This window comes from Scylla paramamosain, chromosome 2, assembly GCF_035594125.1.
Source record: "Scylla paramamosain isolate STU-SP2022 chromosome 2, ASM3559412v1, whole genome shotgun sequence".
NCBI lineage: Eukaryota > Metazoa > Arthropoda > Malacostraca > Decapoda > Portunidae > Scylla > Scylla paramamosain.
Genome location: NC_087152.1, coordinates 19,172,501 through 19,199,709, shown reverse-complemented (window position 1 = coordinate 19,199,709; position 27,209 = coordinate 19,172,501). Strand labels below are relative to the sequence as shown.

At 40.3% G+C, this 27,209-nt stretch overlaps 1 protein-coding gene across 1 annotated transcript in view; it reads right to left on the bottom strand.

The window, feature by feature from the left end:
- Positions 1 to 360: 360 nt before the first annotated feature.
- The window catches only part of LOC135111584 (NCK-interacting protein with SH3 domain-like), a 55,648-nt gene continuing 28,799 nt past the window's right edge, over positions 361 to 27,209 (bottom strand). The window contains exon 14 of the mRNA XM_064025038.1: positions 361 to 746. Within this exon, the coding sequence (XP_063881108.1) occupies positions 549 to 746 (198 nt within the window). The 3' untranslated portion in view covers positions 361 to 548. The remainder of the gene's footprint in view (positions 747 to 27,209) is intronic.

The following is a 27,209-nucleotide window of genomic DNA, read 5'->3' as shown; positions in this document are numbered from 1 at the left end:
CAATATTTGCATAAATAATGCATAACATAATATAAACTTTGTTATTTCTTGCATATATAGTGTGTTGTATGTAATTCTTACATAACTCATGCATTTAATTTTCTTATTCACATACTTGTTGTTAACTGACTGGATATCAACTCATATCATAGCTTTAAAATGGCAATTTTCTTTAAGTTTTCATTTTCTTTTTTTAACACTAATGTTAGTGTGAGGTACTGCCACAGCTGACTTCAATGGCAACATTGCTACTGCTGCTGCTGCTGCAACCTCAAATCTCCTCCTGAGAAGGCTGGGAAGGCCTCTATGTACCCGATAGCATGTAACAACACCAAACAATGCTAATGAAAAAAATATATATAAGCACATTTTTTAAACTCCAAATTGCAAAGCAAGCTGCCTTTGAGCACATGTACTTCATATATTTTTTATAGTACATACATTTGTCCCAGCACTAACAGCCTCCATCCTCCCACCCACAGTGACAACACCTGACACTGAACACCCACACAAACATACCCCTCCACCTCCACCACACACAAGCTGGACTAGTTATCATCATTAAAGAACTTCGGATAAGAATCAATGAGTCTTTGAATGAGTGCTTGGTCCTTAAGGGCAACTGGCTCCTCCTCAGCCAAGATATTAGAGCAGCAAGTAGAAACCTCATGGCGCCTGTGCTGATGCTCCTGCCAGCCCCCAGCTTCCACCACACCCCACAGCAAGTGGAGGTATTCATTACGCCGCTGCAATGAGAGACACGTTACAGACAAGTAGACATATGTACACAAATTTCTTACATTAGAATGAAGGACTAGTAATTATTTTCAGTAATTCAATATTTTATATAACATGACACTATCTAATCCCAAGAGTGCCACATTTAAGAATATACAATGCCACTGTAGTAGTACAGTATAACTCCAGCTATCCGGCACCCAAGGGGGATAGTGTGTTCTGGATAGTTGGATTTTCTGGTTAGCTGAGTTTTACTCTTATAAATATTCTATTTTCAGTAAAAACTGAAGTAAAATACACTACACTAGTACTTGTAAGTATGGCAGATACAAGTGAAAGACAAAGAAATAAAAAACAACATAAAATAAAAGAGCTGTACTTATGAATGTATGTATATTCCTTGCAGAGTGCACTGAAGCAGGCACTGTATTTACCATATCGTCTGTATGTTGACACTTATATAAATTTTCAGGGTACACAATAATCTTCCTTATTTACTACTGTATATATATCTTATAAAACTAGTGCCTTAACACTAATTTTATTCATATGTATCACTATCAGGGTTTTCTTCCACAAGCACAGGCCTATCAACCGGTGTAGGCTCTGCACTGACGATGTTATGTTTGTTCTGAACCAAAGGATGTTTACATTTACATTTGGCTGGGACCTTTGGCATGGCAGACAATTAAGGAAACTGTATGGATATCTGGCAGAAATATTCAACTAAGAAACTTGTTGTGGTGGAGAATATTCTGCCAGTGATGGGAAAGCTAAACATTCCACTCACACTACTTGCTTGGTGCCAATTTAAAATATTTGTGATTTTTTAAATATTATTTTATTTATTTATTTCCCCTTGAAAAAATTTTGGTTACTTGAGAATTCTGGATAGTTAAATACCAAATAGCTGGGGTTATACTGTAGTACTTATAAATAGATGTATCTATCTATCTATCTTTTTATTTATCTCTAATGCCTTGTTCCCTCCCGGAGTGTCCCTCAAGGTGGTGACCCCAGCATCCTTCACCTCTCCTTGCTTGTTCAAGCATATGGCTTCTACTAGCACCTCTTTCACACATGTACTCCTTTATCTTATAATTTCACTTTCAAAGTGATATTTCCCTCAGTTTTACTTACCTATACTTTCTTTTACAAACTTTTACTCTTCATCCTTTCAATAAAACCATGCCATCATAATATATTCCTTTTTACTCACGCCACCATTCCACAATTCCCACTGCTTGCACACATGTTCACACCACACTTCTCATGAATATTTTCACTGTTCTCACTCTTCCATTCTGTTTTACAACAAGCTTCTCTCAGGTCTACTTTCCACAGCATGCATTCTTGTTTACCATTGATCATTTAATGTCTATGTCTCTAATCAATATGACAAAGTTGATAGGAGGATATTACTCCTTTAAGCTTTCCTTATATTCCTAGACACATTTCTACATTTCATAACCCATGCAAATGATCCAATGACACATTAAGCTTCCATAACCATCTCTCTTATTTCCCCATCTGTCTCACCATGTTTGCATGATACTTTTCCCAAATACTTAATTCTTTCACCTCCTCCATTGCCTTTCCTCCCATAACTGCCTCACAGCTGGCACACTCACCCTATAAGGTCATCACACTTCTCTACTTTCTTCCTCTTGAAAATCATCCCCTTAGATTTTTCTGCATTCACCTTCTGTTTTCATCTAATAATTGATCCACCATACTCTAAAGTTCCCTTTTACTCTCAAAAAGGCAGTATCATTAGCAAACCAGGCTTGTGTTTGAGTACATAATTTTGTTTTCAATTAAAGTACAATTACATTACAATATCATGAGTCCAAGTACAAGTATTCCATTTTATATCTAAACTTGTGTTCAAGTCCTGTACTCAAGTTCAAGTACACTTTTACTGATGTCCTTAACTTTTTTCCAACAGCAATGTGTGTGTGTGAGTGTGTGTATGTGTGTGTGTGCGTGTGTGGTGTGTGTGTGTGTGTGTGTGTGTGTGTGTCTATTTACTTAGTTGTGATATATGGGAGAGGAGCTAAGCTTGTACTGTCCCATCTCCATAACTGTTTTTATCAAACTTTTCCTTAGTCATGAATATTTCAAGGACACACCACTTTCCCCTCCAGTCCATTCCATGCCTCAATACGTCTCTTTATGTCCCTTCTGTAGGTGGTTGTTTTTAGTTTTCTTCCATGTCCCCTTGTTTCTCTTTCATTCATTAAAAATAGATATTTCTATCTAGTTTTTCCATCCCACTCAGTAATCCGTAAAGTGCAATCATGTCACCTCTCTCTCTCATCTCCTTTCCAAGGTTGGGAGTTGCATGCTAGCTAGTCTCTCCTCATATGGCAAATCTCGCAATTCTGGTGTCATCTTGGTTGCTGTTCTCTGTATGCCTTCTAACTTTCTTATGTGTTTTTTTTTTTTATGTGGTGACCAAATTCCTGCTACATATTTTAATCTTGGAGTATCATTGTGGTGATTATTTTCATCATCATTTCTACATCTAGATAAGCAAAGGCAACTCATATTTCTTAGTAGGTTGAGAGTTTCACCGGTTATCTTATTAATATGTTTTTCCAGTGATAATTCCTCTGAGAACATCACTCCCAGATTTTTCCCCTCTGTTGTCTTATTGTTTCATTCCCCATCTTATAGTTATAACTACACCTTCTGTTACTTTTTCCAAACTCCATCTTTTTACACTTTCCAGAGTTGAATTCCATTTGCCATCTGTTGCTCTACTCTCACACCTTCCAGATCTCTGCATTTCTTCAAATCTTCAATTTCCTTCACTTTTCTCTGAAGTTTTGCATCGTCAGCTAAAAGGCTCACATAGCTGTATACATTCTCCACCACGTCATTTATATACACCATGAACATTACTGCTGCTAACACTGATCCTGGAGGGGACTCCACTTAATATCGGGTTCCACACTGATGTCTGGTCTCTTATTACTGTTTGCATTTCTCTGTTTTAAAAAAATCCTCCATCCATTCCAGCAGTCTTTCATTTACACCATCTATCTTCTCCAGTTTTCATTTAAGTCTTTTATGTGGCACCTTATCAAAACCTTTTCTTAAATCTAGGTAAATGCAGTCTGCCCAACTATCTCTCGCCTGTATCTCAATCGCTCTTGGATAATAACACAACAAATTGGTAAGACAAGATCTCCTCTTTCTAAAACCAAATTGACAATTTGTAGGAATTTCATTATCTTCCAGATATTTGGTCCATTTGTTCTTTTATGATCCTTTCACATAGTTTTGCTACCATAATCGTCAGCAAAACTGATCTGTAATTTTGTGGGTCTTGTGTGTTTCCTCTTTTAAATATGGGCATGATGTTTGTCCTTTTCCAATCCTGTGGAACTATTCCTTCATTAGGAGAGGTACATATGATGGTATGTAATTTATCTTTAAGCTGGTCACTGCATTCTTTTAATACCCATCCCAACACTCCATCCAGTCCTGCGGCCTTTCTCACACCTAAAATTTTAATGGTTGCATTAATTTCCTGTATCGTTACTTGAAATTCCTCCATTTTTCTATTTTCCTGTATGTCCAGTGGCCTTATAAATTCCTTTTCCTTTGTAAAAACTTCCTATTATTCATCACTTCTGCCATTTTTTGGGGGTCTTCATATATCTCTCCATCTACCCTTAGTTTTTTATGCTCACTTTGCTTTTCACTTTACCATTCACATATCTATAGAAGAGTTTGGGCTCATACTTACACTTGTCTACTGTATCTTTTCAAACTGTCTTTGTTCATCTCTCAGGATCTTCACATAACCATTTCTTGCTTGTTTGTAATTATTCCATAGGTTAATTCTTTTGCTTTTTCTCCACTTTTTCCAAGAATACTCTTTCATCTTTCTTTCTGGTTCACATCTTTTATTAAAGTACACTTTTTTACTATTATTGTCTGCCCTTTAGGCACAAACTTTTCTCCTTTGTATATTTTTAAGAAACTCTCCCACTTCTCTTGGACCCCTGTAGCCTTATGGAACATATCCCATCTCTCTTCTTGAAAAAACTTCCTCATGTCAAAATCTGCCTTACTGTAGTTATATCTCCCAACATGGTGTTCTTCATTTCTTCTATCCTCTAATCCTCATTTATATTGAATTCTATGGTAGCATGGTCACTTAGCTAATAGACACTCTATGTGAACATTCTCAATTCCTTCTGGTTCCTTGCTAAATAATAGATCTAGTCTCGATGTTTCTCCACCTTTTCAAAATCTTGTATCAATTTTTATCCATTGTGTTAATACATTATTCATTGCTAGTTGTGATAATTTTATTTCCCCAAGATGATTATGTTCCTTCAGTGTATCACTCTTCCCAGCACACCTTACATTTAAAGTCTCCCATCATAATCACCTTATCACCACTTAGCATTTTCTCTAGCCAGTTCTTTGTGTCTTTTGCCATTTCATAATGTTCTTCATTCAACCAGGCATTGGTTTGGATGGTATGTAAGTCATTATGAATTGTCTCTTTACTCTGTATACTTTCCACTCTAATTTATGATGTTACTGCTAGTCCATTGCCACATTCCATTTCAACTACTTTTAAGCTTTTCTTAACTAAAAACATCACACTTTCTTTCTTATCTGTTCTACTTCTTTTCCATAAGTTGCATAAGTTTTGTCCAATGTTCTTTACTCCTTCTAACTCATCATACAATTTCATTTCTGTGAGGCCCATTATATCTGGACTTTTCTTGTTTAATTAAATATTTAACTCCCTTTATCCTGAGATGAAGCCCATAATATTAGTGTTTGCCACACTCCATGTGCTTTTTTCTCAACTTGTTTCCTTTTCTCCCTCCTGTTCAGGTATCACATCCTCTATTTCATGTCCAAAACTTTCCAATAGAATATCTCCTACTCTTCTGTTCTCTCCTCATTTTTTGCCTTTACTTCCTCCCTCTTTTTTTTTTTTTCTATGTATGAGAGACAATGGCCAAAAAAAAAAAAAAAAAAAAAAAAAAAACACTGAAATGCCAGTCCCAAAAAAGAGACAAAGTGGTAGTCAAAAATTGAAGGATAAGTGTCTTGAAAGGTGAAAGGAAGGTGGAAATACAGAAGTAGGCAGGGAGTTCCACAGTTTACCAGAGAAAGGGATGAATGATTGAGAATACTGGTTAACTCTTGCATTAGAGAGGTGAACAGAATAGGGGTGAGAGAAAGAAGAAAGTCTTGTGCAGCAAGGCTGCAGAAGGGGAGATATGCAGTCAGCAAGATCAGAAGAGCAGTTATCATGAAAATAATGGTAGAAGATAGCTAGAGATGCAACACTGCAGCGATGAGAGAGGCTGAAGACAGTTTGAGGAGAGGAGTTCATGAGACAAAAAAGCTTTTAATTCTACCCTGTCTAGAAGAGCAGTATGAGTGGAACCCCCCCCCCCCAGACATGTGAAGCATATTCCATACATGGATGGATAAGACCCTTGTACAGAGTTAGCAGCTGTGGGGGGGGGGGTAAGAAAAACTGACAGAGAAGTCTCAGAACACCTAAATTCATAGAAACTGTTTTAGCTAGAGATGTGAAGTTTCTAGTTCAGATTATAAGTAAAGGAAAGACTGAGGATGTTCAGTGTAGAAGAGAGGGACAGTTAAGTGTCATTAAAGAAGAGGGGATAGTTGTCTGGAAGGTTGTGTCGAGTTGACAGATGGAAGAATTGAGTTTTTGAGGCATTGAACAATACCAAGTTTGCTCTGCCCCAATCAGAAATTTTAGAAAGGTCAGAAGTCATGCATTCTGTGGCTTCCCTGCATGAAATGTTTACTTCCTGAAGAGGGATGTCTATGAAAAGACGTGGAAAAGTGCTGGATGGTATCATCAGCGTAGGAGTGGATAGGACAAGAAGTTTGGTTTAGAAGGTCATTGATGAATAATAAGAAGAGAGTGGGTGACAGGACAGAACCTTGAGGAGCACCACTGTTAATAGATTTAGGATAAGATCAGTGACAGTCTACTACAGCAGCAATAGAATGGTCAGAAAGGAAACTTGAGGTGAAGTTACAGAGAGTAGGATAGAAGCCGTAGGAGGCTAGTTTGGAAATCAAAGCTTTGTGCCAGACTCTATCAAAAGCTATTGATATTTCCAAACTAACAGCAAAAGTTTCACTAAAATCTCTAAAAGAGGATGACCAAGACTCAGTAAGGAAAGCAAGAAAATCACCAGTAGAGCGGTCTTGACAGAACCCATACTGTTGATCAGATAGAAGGTTGTGAAGTGATAGATGTTTAATTACCTCTTCCCTCTCCTCTTCTTTTAAGTCTCTTCTCAGCCATATGTTTTTTGTTACTTCATCCAGGCCCTTGCCAGAGCATGCTCAGCATCTTTCTGGGATTTAAATTTGATTCTTATGGGTATGTCCCCTTCATCTATGGATTTCCCTAACCTGTGATATTCTTCTACTTCATTTACCAGACATCTTCCCTCCTCTTGTACCTTTCCCGCCACTTTGTTTACTACCTCTTTCAGCTCTTTCTCTCTCACTGCTTTGATCCCTTATTTTCTTTAATCCCAAAGACAATAATGCATTTATTTTTGTCAACTGTATCCCTGACAAGGGATTCATTATTCTTGATAACTTTTACCACCTTTTGTGTTATTCTGGCCTCATTTAATTGTTCCTCTATTATTTTCTCACCATATTTAACTGTTCCTCTATTATTTTCTCAAAGTTTACATTCCCTCCTTGCATGGCCTCTTTCTCACTCATTTCTTTTTTCCAATTTATCTGCTTTACTCTCAAAATTTACCTTTTCTCCTTCTTGGAGTTTTTCCATGCATCTTGCCTTTCATTTATATGAACTACAGTTTTGACACTTCCTTCCACTTTCTTACTGCATTGCTTAATTTCAATTTCCAAAGTGCTACACTGATCTCTAAGCTCTACATTTTTGGCTCTCAATCCCTTTATTTCTTTACAATGGCTTACCTGAATCTTTTCTGTAACTTTAATTCTCTCCATCAATTTTTCATCATAATATTCTAAGGGCAACACCCTTCTTTGTCACAATTTTGTGTTTATCTCCCTGTCTCCTGCATTAAGCCCTGAAAAGGTTTCACTTTTGCTTTCTCCCGCTGCTGACCCATCACTTGGCATAAACAGTTCACTTCAGTTCGGCTCCATTTTCCCCTTCTATTTTTCTCTTTCACCTCTCCTTTTAACATCACTTCTATTTCATTATGGAGATGGAAACAACACTACTCCAACTCCCCATACCACAACTGGCTTATCGTACTCATGGAGCTGCTACCCATGCGTCCTCCCAGCTTGGCTGTTTGTGTATTTACCTAGTTGTATTTACTTAGTTGTGAGATACAGGACAAGAGCCACACTAGACTCTTGCTATCCTGTCTCCATATCAACTTTTATCCAAATTTTTCTTAAATTTATGGACTATTTTTGGCACACACTGTTTCATCAATAAGTTAATTCCACACTGCTGTGCTCCTGTGGGGAAAGCTATGTTTCTTGATGTCTCTTCTGCAAACACTCCTTATCAATTTCCTTCCATGTCTTCTGGTACTTCTCATATCTGGTATCACAAGATCATCCCTATCCAACTTTTCCATCCCTTCCAATATTCTATATAGTGCTATCAAATCACCTCTTTCCCTCCCTTTTCCAGTGAAGTTAAGCCCAATCTCATCAATCTCCCTTCATAACTATACCCTCTTAGGCTTGTAGGGATTTTAGTTGCAGCTCTCTGAATTCTTTCTAGCTTTCTGATATCCTTCTTCAAACTTGGTGACCACACTAATGCTGTGTACTCCAGTCTTGGATATATCATTGTTGTTATCAGATTTTTTATCGTATCTTCATCAATGTAGGTGAATGCCATCTTGATGTTTCTCAGCAGATTATGTTTCTCTAGTGATCTTGTTTACATGCCTCACAAACAAGTTTAGTAAAATGGTTAATCCCAGATCTTTTTCTTCTGATCTTATGGTAATTTTCTCATTTCCTAAATATTAAGTGCCTTCTGTTCTTCTCACACTTTTTCCAAACTTTACCACACTACATTTCTTGGCATTAAACTCCATGATCCACCTCAACAACCATTGTTTTATTTTAATTAGGTCTTGATTCAGAGCTTCACAGTCTTCTTCATATGTTACTTTTCTCATAATTTTAGCATCATCAGCAAAGAGACACGTAGCTTGTCACCCCCTTCCATCATGTTGTTTATATATATTGCAAACATAACTGGTGCTACTACCAATCCCTGCAGAACTCCACTTATTGCTGGTCTCCATTTCAACTTATTGCCTCTGATTACTGTCATCATTTCTCTGTCCATCAAGAAGTTGGTCATCCATTTTAATAATGATCCTCCCAATCTTCCTATTTTTTCAGTTTCCATATTAGCCTTCTGTATGGTACTTTATCAAACGCTTTTTTCAGGTCTAAGTATATGCAGTCAGCCTATCCATCTTTCTCTTGCACTATGTGCATCACTCTTAAGTAAAAGCTTATCAAAGTTGTTACACAAGATCTTTCTCTGAATCCAAATTATTATTATTATTATTATTATTATTATCACATTGTTGTCTTTCAAGTATTTCATCTTTCTGTTCTTGATCTTTTCACAAATATTTGTCACCACACTTGTCAGTGATACTAGTCTATAGTTTAATGGGCCTTCTTTACTTCCGGCCTCATAAACTGGGGTAATATCAGCCCATTTCCAATCTTTATGTACTTTTCCTTCCAACAAGATGCTGATCATAGTGTGTCACTTTGGCTACTTGTGGGCTGCACTCCTTTAAAATTGAGTTTGACACACCATCAAATCCCATTACTTTCCTTACATTCAGCTCTTCCAACATATTCTTTACTTCTTCTGTTGATTTTACTACCTCTTTCAGACCAGTCCCATTTTTCCATTGCTATCCTTTCTTCCCTAAAATATTTTTTCTTAGTAAACAATGTGTGGAAGTATCTGTTGAACACTACAGCCATCTCTTTTGGGTCTTCGACCATTTCTTCTCTGACTTCTACCTAGCTAATGTCTTCTTTACTCTTCAATTTTTCACTGATAAATGGTTGGTTTTTACATTTAACCACAACATTCTTTTCATAATTCTTCTCTTCATCTCTACGTATTTTGACACTTGTGTGTGTATTTACCTAATTGTAATTTACAAAGCCTGAGCTATGCTCATGTGGTTCTGCCTCTATATTTATACTTATCCAATTTTTCATTAAAATTTTGCACATTCATTGCCGATGCTACACCCTCACTTAGCTTGCCCTAAACTTCTATATTTCTCTGTGGGAAACTATATTTCTTTATGTTATTCAAGTATCTTCCTTTTCTTAGTTTTTTACTGTGGCCTCATGTGTATCTGGTATTTTTTACCTCTCTTAGAAGTAATTTCTCATTATCAATTTCTTCCACTCTATTTCACAATTTATAAATCAGTATTAAGTCTCCCCTTTCTCTTCTTTGTTCCATTGTTGGCAGGTTCATTTCCTTTAACCTGTCTTCATATGTTATTTTTTTCAGTTCTGGAACCATCTTTGTTGCCATTCCTTGCATCCTTTCTAGTTTTATTACATGTTTCTTTTTGTGGGGAGATAATACTGATTTAGCATATTCCAACTTTGGTATGATCAGAGTGGTAATTATCTTTCTCATCATATCTTTATCCATGTAGTGGAATACTGTTCCAATATTTCTCATAATTTTATGTGTATCTCTGAATATCTTTTCTACATGTTTCTTCGACTGTTGGCTATCCTATTTTATTTTATCACTCCCAGATCTTTCTCTTCTTGTACTTTCATTATTTCTTCATTTCCAATTTTATATGTTCATTTTGGTCTCTTCACTTTTTCGTGTTTCCATTACATGACATTTTTTCACATTAAATTCAATCTCCAATTTCTTACTCCAGTTCCAGATTTTATTCAAGCCTTCTTGTAGAATTTCATAGTCTTTGTTGTTTCTTGTATGTCTTTGTAATTTTCCATCGTCTGCAAACAAACTCATGTAACTCTACCCCTTCAGACATATAATTATGCAGGTTAGGAAAAGTATTGGTGCCAGCACTGATCCTTGTGGTACTCCACTATTTACCTTTCTCCATTTTGATTTTACATCTTTTACTACTGTTCTCATTTCTCTTCTTGTTAAATAACTTTTCATCCATTTTTTTATATTTTTCCATTTAATCCTCCTATATTTTCTAACTTCCATAGTAATGTGTTGTGGAGAACTTTGTCAAAAGCTTTTTTTTTTTTAAATCTTAATACACACAGTCTACCCATTCATCCATTCATTTCAGTCACCATTGCATCATTGTGTTTTCCATAGTCAGTTTCAGAAATCTTTCTCCCTATGCAGTCTCATTTCTTCCAGCCTCAAACATTTCCTAATTTACTTCTTTGCAACTGAAGTCACCAACCAATGCTTTTATTACTTTTGATTAATTTACTCAAGCACTGAATGGTATCTTCTATTATTTTCTCATCTTCTTCCTTGCTCCAAGAGTTTGTTTTGAGTGGTACATATGTTGTCATTACCATCAGTATTTCTCCATTATTGTCCTTCACGGTAACACTCACTATTTCTGCTTTTCCTTCTCCATATTTCACTATTTTTGTCTTCACCTCTTTTCTTGTCATTATCATTACACCTCCCCCTCCTTTACCAATCCTATCTCAACTCCATATATTGTAGTTTTTTGTTAATGACTATCTGGTTTTCTTCTTTTAGCTTTGTTTCTGTTAAACATCTCATCCTTGGATCTTTTCTTTTAGATACCTAGTCTTGTAATTCCAGTTTTCTGTATATCAATTCGTCTATGTCTGTATACATCACATTCAGTCCTTCATTTTTACTATTTTTCTATTTTATTTTCATTAATTTCTTTTGCTTTATGAACCATTTCTTCACTGTCTCCCAAAACTCTCCAAAAAATTCAGTCTTTTCTTCTTCTGTTCTTGATTAATTTTTCACTTTAGCCTCTTCATACATTCCTTTCAATTTTTTGCATTCTTCTTCTTCATTCCTGTTCTTCCTAATGTATATATCTTTGCAATCTTCTACTTCTCTTAGTTCGGATGTTCTTTCTAGTATCTCTTCTGCTGCTTGTTGTGATTTAAGTCTTATTTTCATAGGTCTTGTTTTGCCTTCCAGATAAGGTCCCAGTCTAAAGGTGTGTGTGTGTGTGTGTGTGTGTGTGTGTGTGTGTGTGTGTGTGTGTGTGTGTGTGTGTGTGTGTGTGAGTGCGAGTGTGTGTGATTCACCTACGATCGTCTGCTGGTCTGCTGGTCACCCAGCCAGCCATTCCCCAGCGGAAAGAACTCAAGAGCTCATAGTTACCAATCTTTGGGTAGGACTGAGACCACTCGCACACCACACACCAGGACAACGAGGTCACAACCCCTTGGGTTACATCCCATACCTACTTGCTGCTAGGTGAACAGGGGCTACACATCAAGAGGCTAGCCCATTTGCCTTGCTGCGCCCAGGATTTGAACCTGTGTCTTCTTGGTTGTGAGCCGAGCGTGGTAACCACTACACTACTCAGTGTGTGTGTGTGTGTGTGTGTCTCAGTCCTACCCAAAGATCGGTCACTATGAGCTCTGAGCTCTTTCCATAGGGGAATGGCTGTGTGTGTGTGTGTGTGTGTGTATTTACCTAGTTGTATTTACCTAGTTGTGGTTTACAGGAGGGGAGTAATCTCACAGTATTCTGTCTCTAAATCCATCCAGTTTGGTCTTAAAAGCATGGACAGTTATGGTATTGGCAACATCTTCACTGAGTTCATTCCATTTGTTCATACTTCTGTGAGGAAAATCATCTATACTTCTTGATGTCTCTTCTACAGTTGACTTTCTTCAACTTCTTACAGTGTCCCCTTGTACTTTCTGTGTCTAAATTTATAAAACATTTTTTGTTCACACTTTCCATACCATTTATCATTTTATAGATGTTTACTAAATCTCCTCTCTCTCTCCTATTTTCAAAGGTAGGAATTTCCAACATTCTTAATTTTTCTTCATAGGTTGACTTATTCAACTCTGGAACCATCTTAGTGACTGCTCTTTGTACTCTTTCCAATTTTATAATATTCTTCCTTGTATGAGAAGACCACACGACTGCTGCACATTCCAATCTTGGTCTCATCATGGAAATCAACAACTTTTAATCATTCCTTCATCCAAATATGAGAATGCCATTCTCACTCTTTTCAATAAATTCATCATCTCTCCAGTAATTTTATCAATATGTCTGTCCAGAGTCAAATTTTCAATAACTGTTACTCCCAAAACCACTTCTTCTTTTGATTTCTTTGACTTCACACCATCCATCTCATAATATTGTATTCTTTTTTACTCTTACCAAGCTCCATTACTTTACATTTACTTAAATTGAATTCCATTTGCCAAGATTTACTCTATCTGTTTATCTTATTTAAATAATCCTGCAGTATTGTACAGTCATTTACATTTTCTACCCTTCTTATCAGCTGAGCTTCATCCACAAATAAGTTCATATAACTATCTATTTCTTCATTTATTTCATTCACATATATTACAAACATTATTGGTCCCAACACTGACCCCTGTGGGACACTACTAGTTACTTTCAGCCAAGATGAATTCTGGTCTTGTATTACAGTTCTCATCTCTATATCATCCAAATAATCCTCCATCCACTCCAGCAGTCTTCCTCCATTTTCCATAATTTTTTATCTTCCATAACAATCTTCGGTGTGGTACTTTGTCAAATGCTTTCTTCAAGGCTAAGTAAACATCATCCACCCACCCATCTCTCTCCTGCACAATATTGACTACCCTTGAATAAAAGGACAATAAATTCATGGAGCATGACCTTCCCCTTCTAAATCCGAATTGATAATTTACCAAAACTTTATCTCTTTCCAAGTGTTCCACCCATCTTTCCTTTATTGTTCTTTCACATAGTTTTCCTACAACATTAGTCAAGGGCACTAGTCTATAATTTAGTGGGTTTTCCTTATTTCCTCCTTTGAATACTGGTGTAATATTTGCTCTCTTCCAATCTTTTGGTACTCTTCCCTGCGATAGTGATGTCACCACTAGACTGATTTTTATCAGCCAGTTGTTCTCTACATTCCTTCAATATCCAGTCCAACTTATCCCTTCCAGCATCAAAACTCCCCTTCCACAGTAAGTACCGATCTGAAACCATTATTCATAACCTCCACCATGTCCTGTGCTTCCTCATAGATTTTTCCTTCAACTTTCAATTTTGATACACCTTCCTTCTTTTTCATTTCCTCATCAATATGTCTAAAGAATAGTTTGGGTTCATTTATACACTTTTCTATTATATATCTTTCATAGTTTCTTCTCTCCATTCTTATTATCTCAACATACTTATTTCTAGCATCAATATATTCCTCCCATCTGCTCTCAGTTTTCCTCTTCTTCCATCTATTCCAAGCATTTAGCTTACAATTTCTAGCCTCTTTGCATTTTGTACGGAACTATTCTTTATCCTTTCTACATCTTACTCCTCCTCTAGATACAAATTTCTCCACAGCAGAATTATATGTCCTTATATATTCATCCCATTTTTCCCAATCATCTTCTGTGTCTTCAAAGTCTTTCCAATCCACAGCAACAATATATTTTCTTAATTCTTCAAAGTCAGCTTTAATATATTCAAATCTTTTCACCTTATAATTTTCATCAATGATTACATTTTCATTTTTGAAGATAAATTCCATCAACACTTGATCACTTTTACCATGTCATTGGTAAACACTAAATCAAGTCTTGATGGTTTATCACTTCCACTAAATCTTGTATCACAATCAACCCATTGAGTCATCAAGGTTTCCACTGCCCAGTTTAACAGTCTATTACTCAATGAGTTTTCACTTACAGTAGTTGTCAATGTCTCCCAATTTATCTCCTTACGATTAAAATCACCAACAATAACTGTATCACTACTTTCCATCACTATCTTTTCAAGACTTTTAGCACATCTACCAGCACCCCTTCATGCTCTTCTCTTCGCCAAGCATTGGTTGCAGGTGGCACATGCACTCCTACATAATTCATTATCCTTCCATTTCCACTTCTAATCATCACTTGTAGAATTTCAGACTTGTCTTCACTTTTTATCACCCTCTCCACTTTAACACACTTTTTAGTCATAATGATCACTCCAACTCCTCCCTTGTCACTTCTATTTTTCATCTATAAATCATATTCATCATCACCAATGTCAAGAGTTCCTCATTCATTTCTCTATTTTGTCTCACATAATACAGCAACATCGAGTGTGGTTCTGTTTAATAAGTCATTTAATTCCATCTTTGTTGACATTAATCCATTTACATTAGTATAACATACTTTACTTACTGTCTGATGTACCATTTCTTTATTCACATATCTCTTACTCTCCAGAAAAACTCCTTCTCCTCCTCCGTTCGTCTTTTTTTTTTTTTTGTTTAGCCTCATTTACTACCTCCTCTTGCTTCAATCTTTCAGTCTCATCCAGATCCCTGTTTATCCATACATTCTTATATTCTTCATCTCCAGACAATCTCCAAGACCCCATTTATTACCTCTTCTGCTTGTACCTGTGTTGCAAACCTTATTCTTATGGGTCTCATTTTTCTTCTTCATATTTCCAAATTCTATGGAACTCTTCCACTTGCTTTACTATCTGATTGTCTTCACCCATCACTTTCATCAGTAATTTATTCAATAGGTTCTTTTCGTTTTCCTCTCTTTGAATTCTACTTATTATTTTCTCTTCCTTTAAACCAAATATTATTACTTGTTTTTCTACAGTGTCTCTCACCAATTTTTTTTCTTCTTTAATAACATTTACCACTTTCTGTCTCAGGTTTTGTTTCTCATTTTCTTGTTGTTCTATTATTTTCTTTAGAGATTCTTGTTCAAATTTACGTTCATTTAACCACTTATTTTGCCTCATTTCCACATCCTTTACACTTTTTTTTAAATTTATACAAATCTACATCATATGTGTTTAAAGAGTTCTTGTACATAGACTTTACACATTTAATACAACAAATTAGGCTAAAGAAGTCACTGTTAATGCCTTCTATCTGAAAGCCTCTCTCTGTCCTGTCTGAAACAGCCACACATTCACTGCCATCTTGAACTGCTGCCTGGTCCAGTCATCAACACTTGGCTGCACGGTAACAAATGCATTCCACCAGCCGATGTATGTGTTCAGAAATTGTCTTTGCTGGTGCCACATACTGCACCTGGGCTGGAGCAGCTCCCCAGGGGTGCATATGACAGCTCTGGTGGTGACTTCGGCATGTCGGGCAGGCTGCTGGAGAGCCTGTAGGTGTGGCACTTGTTGCTGTTGCACCTTGAAGATGACGTCTCGCCGGTGCTGGAGGGTGTGCAGTGCAGGCTGAAGGCCGAGCTCATTGTTCCTGATGAGCCTCACCGCTCGGTCCTGCACCTTGTCCAGGAGAGTGAGGTGCTTGTTTGCCGCGCCGCCCCAGGCCAGGCTTGCGCAATCCAAGCAGGAGTGAACCTGCGCCTTGTAAAGTAACTCCAGTCCCTTGGCGCCAAGGAGGTAGGAGATTCTCCTCAGGGATGCCAGCTTCCCTGAGGCCTCTCTAGCGAGTTGCTCCATGTGGGTTCTGAAGATCAACTTACAATTGTAAGTGACCCCCAGCACCTCCACCTCATCCCGCGGCATCAGTGTCTCCCTGTTGAAGGTGAGGCATGGGATTCTACTTGTCCTGTTGATTGTGAGCTGCTGGGCTTTGTGAGTGGCAAACTTTACTTGCCACTTCCTTCCCTAGGCTGCAACGCGGCTCAGGGTGGCGTTGATGTCACGGTTGGCTGCAGCTTCCTCCTGCAGTCCATAGCTGTGGGATAGTGTTATGTCATCTGCAAACACCTTTGTGGTAGGAACGAGGTGCATCAGATCATTGACATACACATTCAACAGCAAAGGGCTTAGGCAGCTTCCTTGAGGAACACCTGCCCTTATGGGCTGTGGCTTTGATTCCCCCCATTGATGATTACTTTGAGATGTCTGTCTCTCAATTAATTCTCAAGGAGCTGGAGGAGCGCAGAGCTTTGTGATGAGGGCTGCGTGCCACACTTTGTCGAATGCCCCCTCGATGTCAAGAGCCACGACGGCTGTGGTCTTCCCTTGGTCCAGGGCTCCACTCCACTCCGTTGAGAGGAGCAGGTGCAGGTCTGCCACCGACCTCCCCTGCCTGAACCCAAACTGTCTGTTGCTCAGCAGGTGGTGCCTCTCGAAGTGCCGTGTGACTCTTGAGGCCACAACAGTTTCCAGCACTTTGCTCAGCACAGGCAGCAGGGACATGGGTCTGTAGTTTTTTTGCCTCTGTCTTTGCATTTTTCTTGTGCAGAGGCACCACACTACTCCCCTTCCACATTTCAGGCCATATGGCATTGCCGAGGCAGTGGTTAAAGAGTGAAGCGAGTGGGCGCGCCAGCTCCACAGCACACTGTCGTAGTATGCGAGGATTAATGTCCTGTGGCGCCACCGCTTTTTTCTCGTCCAAGTTTGCCAGTATCACTTTCACTTCCTCTTCACTTGTGTTCACTGTCTCTGGTGTTTCTTTCACAATTTCAGGGAGTAGTGGAGGTGGTCTTTCAGGGTCGGGGATGCACATCTTTTCAGCCAGGAGGTCCGCCTTGTCACGAGCAGTGTGGGCAATGCTGCCATCTGCCTGGTGGAGTGCAGGGATGGAAGTACCCCGTGACTCACCCTGCTGGTCCTTGACAAGGCTCCACCACTGTTTACAACCAACCTGGCCTCCCCTTAGCTTACTCTTGAGGTTAGCTTTCCACTGCTCCACTGCCCATGTTTGCATGGTATTCATGTGCATTGTTGCCTCTCGGTACCTTAATCTGTTCCTGGCAGTAGGGTGTCTCTTAAGAGCACGCCAGGCTCGGTGCTTGGCATCAGAAACAGTGTGGCACGTAGGGCCAAACCAGGACTGGTCTGATGCCTTGTTTTTGTGGTCCGAGTGTGGCACCCAGCGGGCCTGCAGGGCATGGAGCAGCTGGGTGAGCTGCCTCACCTGCTGGTTAGCGTCGCCACGCAGCACGTCTCCCCAGTCCGTGGTCCTCAGGACGGCACGGAGGGCATCCCAGTCAGCAGCCTCCCACCTTCAGAGGGTGCAGGTAAAGCTCTCCTCTTATGGTGTCCTGAATTGTATCCTGGTGAGGACAGCCATGTGGTCTGAGGTACCCACAAAGTCGAGTGGAGAACACTGTACTATGTGGGGAGGGAGGTCCGTCACTACTGGGTCCAGGGATGACCCAGACCTGTGCGTGGGGAAGGTGACATAATTGTGCATGTCGTGCACAACCAGTAGGGAGTTAAAAGTGTCTCTCACCGTGTGATGGTTCAGGTCGCCAATCACTACCACACTGTCACACTGACTGGCTGTCATGAAAGTCTCCAAGTTTTCTGACAGATAGTCTAGCAACACTGTTCCCTGCGATGGAGGCCGATAGCAACCCACACACAACAGACCTTTCCTGTTACTGTCCGTTATTTTTAATGCCAGTAGCTCAAGTTCCCCAGGCATGGGCGTGGAAAGCTCTACCACATGAGCACTGACCGTCTCTTTGTAGCAGAAGGCCACGCCCCCGCCTTGTGTAGAGCGGTCTTTCCTTACCCAGGCTGAATACCCTTTAACTCGGGCGTAATTATCTGGCACCTTGGAATCAAGAAGGGTCTCACACACGAACACTAAATCTACATTATTCTTAATAATAACACTGAGTGAGCTCCCCAATATTTGTACGTTGGCTGACACTATCTTAAGTTCACTATTGGGCGGCTAGTAGCATCACTGGATAGTGTTGGGGAGCTGCTCCATACTGGAAGCCATTGGGGTGAGGGGCAAGAGGCCAGGGGAATCAGGAAGCTGGCGGCACTATAGGGATTACCGGTTGGGGCTCTGCCAGCCTCTGGCATGAAGTAGGCTGCTGAAGCTGTCAAGCAACATTTCTCAGTGTGAGTAACGTTTTCTGGCCACTCTGCTTCACTGCCTGCACCAGCTCCTGTTGCCTCTTGTCGGCAGCCTTCATACGGCAGTCCAAGGCTGAGTGGAAGCGCCCTTGGCAGTATTCACACACCTTCCTAGGGCGCTGCTCTGGCGTGTGATGCGAACTGTTGCTCTGAGGATGCCTGGACTGGTGATGTTGCTCCAATCCCTGCCGAGGTAGTGGTGCTTCCTCTCTCTCTGAGAGGGGTACTCTCTCATACTCTGTCTCGTTACTGGCCTTTTCTTTCTTTTGGGTGGTCCTTGGTGCCCTCCTGTCTGTCTGTCCTCAGTCAAGCTATTGCTGCTCATCCGTGTCTCTCGACGAATACCACCTGTTGGTGGCGTCGGCTGCCTGGGCTGAGAGGAGGATGTGGGAGGAGCGACTGACAGCGTTTGACCTCTTTCCTCCACTGATACAAGCGAGGGGTGATGTGAGGGTGAGAGAGGAGTCAGGGATGGCACCTCATCTCTTTCCTCAGCTGATTCGAGCGAGGAGTGATGTGAAGAGGGGGATAGAGACATATATTCCGGGGTGTCCGCGGAGATGGTGGACCTCACCCAAAATTTTGTGAGGTCTCTGCTGCAGGTCCTCGCTGGTGGGAGTGGCCAAGAGGGTGTCCACTATGGATATGGCCTCCACTAACACACCTTTTCTTGGTTATTGCTCTGTAGTTTGTCAGGTGACCTTTTGTCGTGGCCAGCCCACTGCGAACCTTTCTTAATTGTTGTAACAGCTCCTCCTTTGTTAGGATGTCCAGGCCGTCATCCTGCTGCTCCTCAACCAGACCCGCTGATGGTGTAGAGGGAAGAGAGGAGGAGAGAAGGGATGCTGTAGGTCCTTGTGAGTTTTCCACAAAATATGTGACAGGATCAGTTATCCCTGCCAGGGCGCAGAACTGACCTGTGTTGCTGCACCTGTACTCTGTCGCGTCGCCCAGACAGTAGACGTGGCAGAGGTTGGGGCAGGATTCTGAGGTGCACTGCTGATTGGTCATCGGTGATGCCTTACGGCCACAGACTGTACACCAGTAACTTGGTCTGTACCCACAGAGACCATCTGGTCTTTCTATGCGGCACTCACAGCACTCCAACACCATTCTGTGGGTGTAGCAGAATGGGCGTAGAGGGGTGGGTGCGTTGGGGAGAGGGGGTGCGTTGGGGAGAGGGGGTGCATGGGGGAGTTTTGGCAGTGTGATAATCCCTTAATGATTGTGGGTGCAGCTTGGTGGAATTCCTGAGGGATTTCAGCCCCAGTAGTGTAGCCTAAGCTGGGTGAGATCAGGACAACTAGCTCCTAACCGTAAACACGCTAGTTGGCGTCTACCTTGCTGCACTTCTCACTGTCACTGTAATTTCGCTGCACTGCACTACACTGTTAGACACTGCACTCACTGACTGTGCATTTCATGATGTTGGTGCCTCTGGCAATACAGAACACCAAGACCTTGTAGAACACAGTAAAGTCGACGTCCACGTGCTGGTAATATTGTGTTTCACTCAGTGTGTCGCTGTTTCCACTTAAGTAACTTTTCTTCCACCAATAAGTTTGCAAGATTTTAATATGGAAAAACACCCGTGTGTCGTGAGTAGAATGAAGTTTGATATAATATGTGGTTGTCTCACACTCCCGGAGCGATCTCGGACACGTCCTCTCCCGAAGACCTCTCAGTGACTTGCCTTCATTTCCTCATTTCCTTTCTGGACAGTTTCTACTTTTTCTTTTATTTGTTCCTTTAAACAGTCATTTTCCACTTTTAGCTTTTCATTTTTATCTTCCATCTAATTTAACTTTGCTGTGATAGTCACCAACTCCTTACCTGTCTACTTCCGGTGTGCCTCCAATGTCTTTATTCTTTCCAATAACTTGTCCATCATTTCTTCCATATGCAAAATTTTCCTATACTGCAGTCTGTAGTTTAGTTTTCTTTCTTCTCCACTAAAACCTTCAAACCTTGGGGTGCCGCTTTCTCCCATATTGTCCAAAATGTAAACAAAACAAACAAAACTTTCCTTGGGACTGGATAACTATATTCACAGTACTGCTTCTCCCCTTCCTATTTACCACCTAGGTATTCTGGTGTCTTCATAACATATCTTGTTCCACCATGAGCGATTTGTGTTGTTCCTTCCTCCTATATGCAGAGCACTAGAAAACACATCCTGTCAGCTCCACCGCCGCCATGTGTGTGTGTGTGTGTGTGTGTGTGTGTGTGTGTGTGTGTGTGTGTGTGTGTGTGTGTGTGTGTGTGTGTGTGTGTGTGTGTGTGTGTGTGTGTGTGTCACAATATATGTCAATCTAGCATGAATAGTGAAACAGGGATATGTGATGGTAAATCACAAGACCCATTAACCTGTTTTTGCCCCCACTTCTCCCCCACAGGCTGACAACCACTACAAAGGTTAATGATTTTGAAAATGAACTGAATATTAGACTTCATGCATGGGACTTTGGGGTGAATCTCGCACGATGCTTAATGCAGTTGGATCATTCTGCACCTCTGAGCAAAGCAGGCTCCCACACTAGGCAGCATTTGACAACTGTTTCTCACTCCCTATATTTACACCAAGGTACTGAAAGATTAACAGCAGGAGCCAGATCTGCAGCAGCAGCACCTCATATGACCTCACTGGCACTAACCCAGATCACCTAACTTCCCCAGGGGCAGATTTTTGTTACCTTGACCATACCTCTGCCTATATATCAAACATTACACTAAACTCTGAATTTTGTTAGATATACTTCAAGATACTGGTAAAATTGTTTAGTACTTTGAGGCTGAGTACAAGTGTTACAGAAATATTAAATCTGAATGTAAGTACAATTGTGAGTACATGATATTGTGTACTTGAGTACAAGCACATGTACTCAGACCAAAGTCTGCTGCAAATAAGTTACTGCATACCATCCCACTCCATTTTCTACATTAGCTTTCATCTCCCTCATACAGCTACCCATAAAAAATACAAAACAACAATAGGGACATCACACATCCCTACCTCAGTCATACTCTTATAGTGAAACTTTCTTCAAACTTTCCATCCATCCTCACACATGCACTTGCTTCTATATATAAGCCTTAACCCCTTCACGACCACATGACTGATGGTCACTCCCCTGCCCTACACCACCCCTTACTAGGGCTTACGCTTGGCAAAAAAAATACATCATAAAAATAGTCACTACTCATAGTTCCAGTTCACTGCAGTTCACTACATCCAATCTACTACTGCTTCACCTCCAAAATTTAATATTTATACAGCTATTATGTTTGACAATATTTTAGTCTGGCTATGGCTTTGTGTAGCTCTTTTCTACCAATTTCTCCCTATGTAAACACTTGCTCTCTGTATACTTCCATACCAGACACTATTGTCTTCTCATTTTTTAAGCCAGAAAAGCCTTTTCCATACAACTTCTGCTTCCTTGCGAACTACAAGTCCATCCCTTCTCTTCATTCTCACACTTCTGCATTCCCCTCTTCCCCTTTCTCTTTTTAACTTCCTCCCACAGGAAGTTATTTCCAATGAATTTCTCCACAACCTCTACAAAATCTTCATCTGCTCTCCTTTTTACTTTATATTATAAACTGTCCTCTTTTAAGATCTCCACTTAATCCTCTTCCTTGCTTTAGTTTTTCATAGTGGATTCTTCCACAACTTTTCACATGTTCTCTCCTCTTTATGACTTCTTTAATCCCAGCTGTCCATCATCCACATTCCTTTCTCCTACTTTCAAGCCTTCAACATCCTACCATTTCTGCTGCCATTGCAGTCATTGTGCCTTAAAAGATGCATTAAAAATCTCATTTACACTTGCTCTCTCTCGAACTGTCATCCTAGCTCAGTCTCTTGCCTACCTTTCTCCCATACTCCTCTCTAACCTCCTTCCTGTCCATCCTCTCACCAGATAACACTTGACTTGCTTTTCCTCTTACAGCATTTTTACCATTTTTCATATACCCCTTACAGTCAGTGCCAAAAGAGATGACAATATTCTCAGTCAGTGTCAGCATCTGTTTGCCATTTAACTAGTTTGATCCGGTTGCATGGGAGAGCACAGCACTGATAATATCTGACCTGGCAGCTCAAGACAGACAGTGGCCTTAGGGACAGTCACACAAATTACTGTTACATAACTTTCCATATCACCTTCAATGTTTACTAAACCACCTCTTGATTGTGATGAAATAGCATCTGTGGTTGCCTTGTGCTGAAGTATAAAAACATTTAAAAAATAATTAGTACTATTGGAAGTAAAGAGAGAACTGCATACTGATAAGAACGTAAGAACATAAGAAATAAGGGAAGCTGCAAGAAGCGACCAGGCTTACACATGGCAGTCCCTGTATGAAATATACCTACCTATTTCCACCTATCATCCCCATCCATAAACCCGTTGGTTGCTGGTCCTAAGAATTTTTCTTACATCCCCCTTGTTATAACCCTTATACCACTTAAAGACTTCTATCAGGTCTCCTCTTAACCTAAGTCTCTCTAAAGAATGTAAATTTAACAGCTTCATTCTTACCTCGTAAGGAATACTCCTCATCCCCTGTATTCTTTTAGTCATTCTCCTCTGTACTGATTCTAAAAGACCTATATCTTTCCTGTAACGTGGGGACCAGAACCGCACAGCATAGTCTAGATGAGGTCTGACCAGTGCCAAGTATAACTTTAATGTTTCTTCAGGCCTTCTACTTTTAACTCCTAAAAATTAATTCTAATACCCTATTTGCCCTGTTTCTGGCCTCTATGCATTGCTTACCTAGACGGAGTTTAGAGCTAACTATAACTCCCAAATCTTTTTCGTACCCTGAACCTACCAGAGTTTCGTTGTTTATTGTGTACCTACTGTGTGGGTTTCCTCTACCTATGCTAAGTACTTTGCATTTGTTGATATTAAACAGCATTTGCCATCTGTCTGTCCATTCATTCATCCTATCTAAATCTACCTGCAAGGCGATGGCATCCGATTCTGACCTAATTAATCTACCAATCTTTATGTCACTTGCAAATTTATTAACATCACTACTAATTCCACTATCTAAGTCACTGATACATATTAAAAACAACAATGGTCCTAATACTGATCCCTGTGCCACCCCACTAATTACATGACCCCACTTAGATTTAGAGCCGTTTATTACGACTTTTTGTCACCTGTCTCTTAGCCATGACCTTATCCAGCCTAATATCTTCCCATCTATCCCATGTGCCCTAACCTTTCTCAGGAGCCTCTGATGGGGTACCTTGTCAAAACCTTTACTAAAGTCCAGATATAAGACGTCATAACTATCACCATTATCTACTGCCTTGCACATTTTACTGTAAAAACTTAACAAGTTCAACAGGCAAGACTTCCCCTTAGTGAAGCCATGCTGTGACTGATTTATCAAGTTATGTTTGTCTAAATACCCCCTAATGTTCCTCTCTATTAGTGACTCCAATATTTTACCTACAACTGAAGTTAAGCTGACAGGTCTATAATTAGACACTAAGGTTTTATCTCCTTCCTTAAAGATGGGTACTACATTAGCCTGCCTCCACATTACTGATACCTCATCTGACTCAAGTGATTTCCTAAAGACGGAAACTAACAGCTCACTAAAAACCTCTTTGCCTTCCTTAAGTACTCTGGGATATATTTCATCTGGTCCTGGTGTCTTGAACTTTTTTAGCCTATCTATCTCCTGTTCCACTATCTCCTTAGTAATGGAAATATCTGTCAGCTTCTCATTCTCATCTGCTCAAAACATCTGTTCACTATTTGGCATATCCTGCATGTTTTCCTGAAGACAGTTAAAAAATACTCATTCAGAATTTTACTAATCTCCTCCCCAGAACTAACCAGCTCTCCATCTGCTGCCTTTAATGGACCTATAGTATCCTTATTTTTCGTCCTGTATGTCTGATAAAATCCCTTGGGGGTCCATCTTCACCTGGCTGGCTACCTTTAATTTATAATTGCCCTTAGCTTTCCTCGTTAACTTCCTGACTGTTCTAACTAATTCATTATATTGTTGCCTTAAAACCTCTTCATCTGCCCTTAATCTCTTATATATACTTCTCTTCTGCCCTATATCATGTTTTAACCTAGCAGTCATTCATTTAGGATAATTTTTCTGTGATCTTAATGCTTTATATGGGATGTTTGCTAACTGTCCTATATGCAATTTATCTATGAAATATTTATACAACTCATCTACATTTACTTCACCTAATCCCCTCAACTCAGCCCTTTCCATCCTCTCCACTTCCTCATCTACTTGCCTTGACCTCACCTCTCCTATTTCAGCATGACCTGACCCTCTAATACACTCACACCTATCTCCCCCTCTTTCTCTCTCCCTTGCCCCTTCTGGACACATCTTCACTCCTCTTGTCTTACACCCTCACACCTCATCTCACCTCTCTCATCCTGCCTCATCTCTCTCAACTCCGTTCCAGACCTGACCTCATCCTGCATCCACTGCCAATCAACTCCTTGGAGGTACTTTTTTAATCCCTCAAAATCTGCTCTCCTAAACTCAGGTGTTTTACTAGTGTTTTTGCTTCTAAAAGTTTCTTCCCATTTTAATTTATACCTAATTTCCCAATGGTCACTGTTACCTAGTTGTCCTCCAACCTCTACCAGCGTGACTGCTTCCTCCCTGTTAGTAAGAATTAAATTTAGAATGTTGTTTCCCCTTGTGGGTTCTAGGACTACCTGTTTTAAAAAATAATCCTGAATTACCTTAAGAAATCCCTCTGCTTTCTTGTTACCCACATCAGGCTCCAGTCGATATTCCTAAAATTAAAATCTCCTACAACACATACCTGACTGTACCTTCCTGCTCTATTTATTTCCTGCCACTGTACTGTTCAGTGGCCTGTACATTACTCCCACTACTACTGACTGTGATCCTTCCTTAATATCTACCCATATCGATTCTGTTCTGCTATCTGTTTTAATTCTACTGTTAATACAAGGCTGTAATGTGTCCCAAATGTATAATGCGATGCCTCCTCCTCTCCTGTTTTCCCTGTCCTTATACAATAGTGTATAACCATCTATCTTTAACCTCTGGATTAAATACTTTTCCAGACATATCTAACCAAGTTTCTGTTAAACCAATGATATCAAGGTTCTTTACACACACTTTTCTTATAAGCAAGTCTATTTTATTCAAAATACCTTCCCTGAGCTAGTTACCCTTCTAGATTTAACTAATTTGTCCTTCGTTTTTACCTCACAATCCCTTCTTCCCTCCTAACTAACAAAAAAAGCACTGGAGTGCAGTTACCTCCCACTCGAGTGTTCCAGCCAAAACCCTAAAACCCTGGCATGATAAATCCACTCCATCCCAGGTGTACAAGGTGTCCCTACCATAGAAGAGGTCCCAGTTGTTGATGAACATCCATCCATTACTCTTACAATGATTCGTGAGCCTACAATTCACTGTAATAGCCCTGGATAGCCACTCAGCACCAACTCCCCTCCTCAGCAAGACACCACATACCACAGGGATCCCTCCCTTGTCCCTAATCCTCTCCAAAGCCTGTTGAAACCTCCTGAACAGTTCCTCACTCCTGACCTTACCAAGGTCATTCCCTCTCATGCTGAGAAAAAGAATGGGCTTGGGCTTCCAAGCATGTGTCTAGCCTATCAGCTACCTTCCTCATCCCAGCCCCCGGCAAACACACCCTCGACCTACGCTTCCTATCTCTGGCACAAAATACACTATCTAAGTACCTAACCTGACTATCACCAAGCACAAGCACTCTACCCTGGGACAGGGTAACTGCATCTGTCCCCTCCTTCTTGTCTCCTCACACCATGTCCACCTCCTCCTCCTTCACTTCCTCCAGCACACTGAAGGGATTCTTCTTCTACACGCAAGGCACCCTGAGGACCTTCAGCCTCTTGGCTCCCCTGTACACAACCAACCACTGCTCCTCCATTGCCTTACTAGGTAAGGTGACGTTGGGGCATGAGCAGGTGCTGAGATCCTCCCACAGAACTCAGCCTGCAGGTCTGAGATCCTCTCATGAAACTCAGCCTGCATCTCCGAGATCCTTTGATGGAACTCAGCCTCCACCTCTGAGACCTTCACAATGAAGGCCTCGAGAAAAGAACTAACACAACCAGATGACTCAGCAACACAAGGCACCATGTCTAGACTAGCCAGCTATATTAGCGTCAGGTCGCCACTCACTAAACACGTATGTTCACTAGCAACCCTGACCTGAGACTGATGGATAAAGAGGTTCAGAGATAGTGGCCACACCATCTATCCCAGAGTATAATGTGAGGCCTAGGTTAGAAAAGAAAGTTGCTCAGAAAACCTTGAACATTATGGTGAGAGAAATAGAATGTAATCCTCACCTAATAGCAAAGAAACTAAAAGGAAAGAA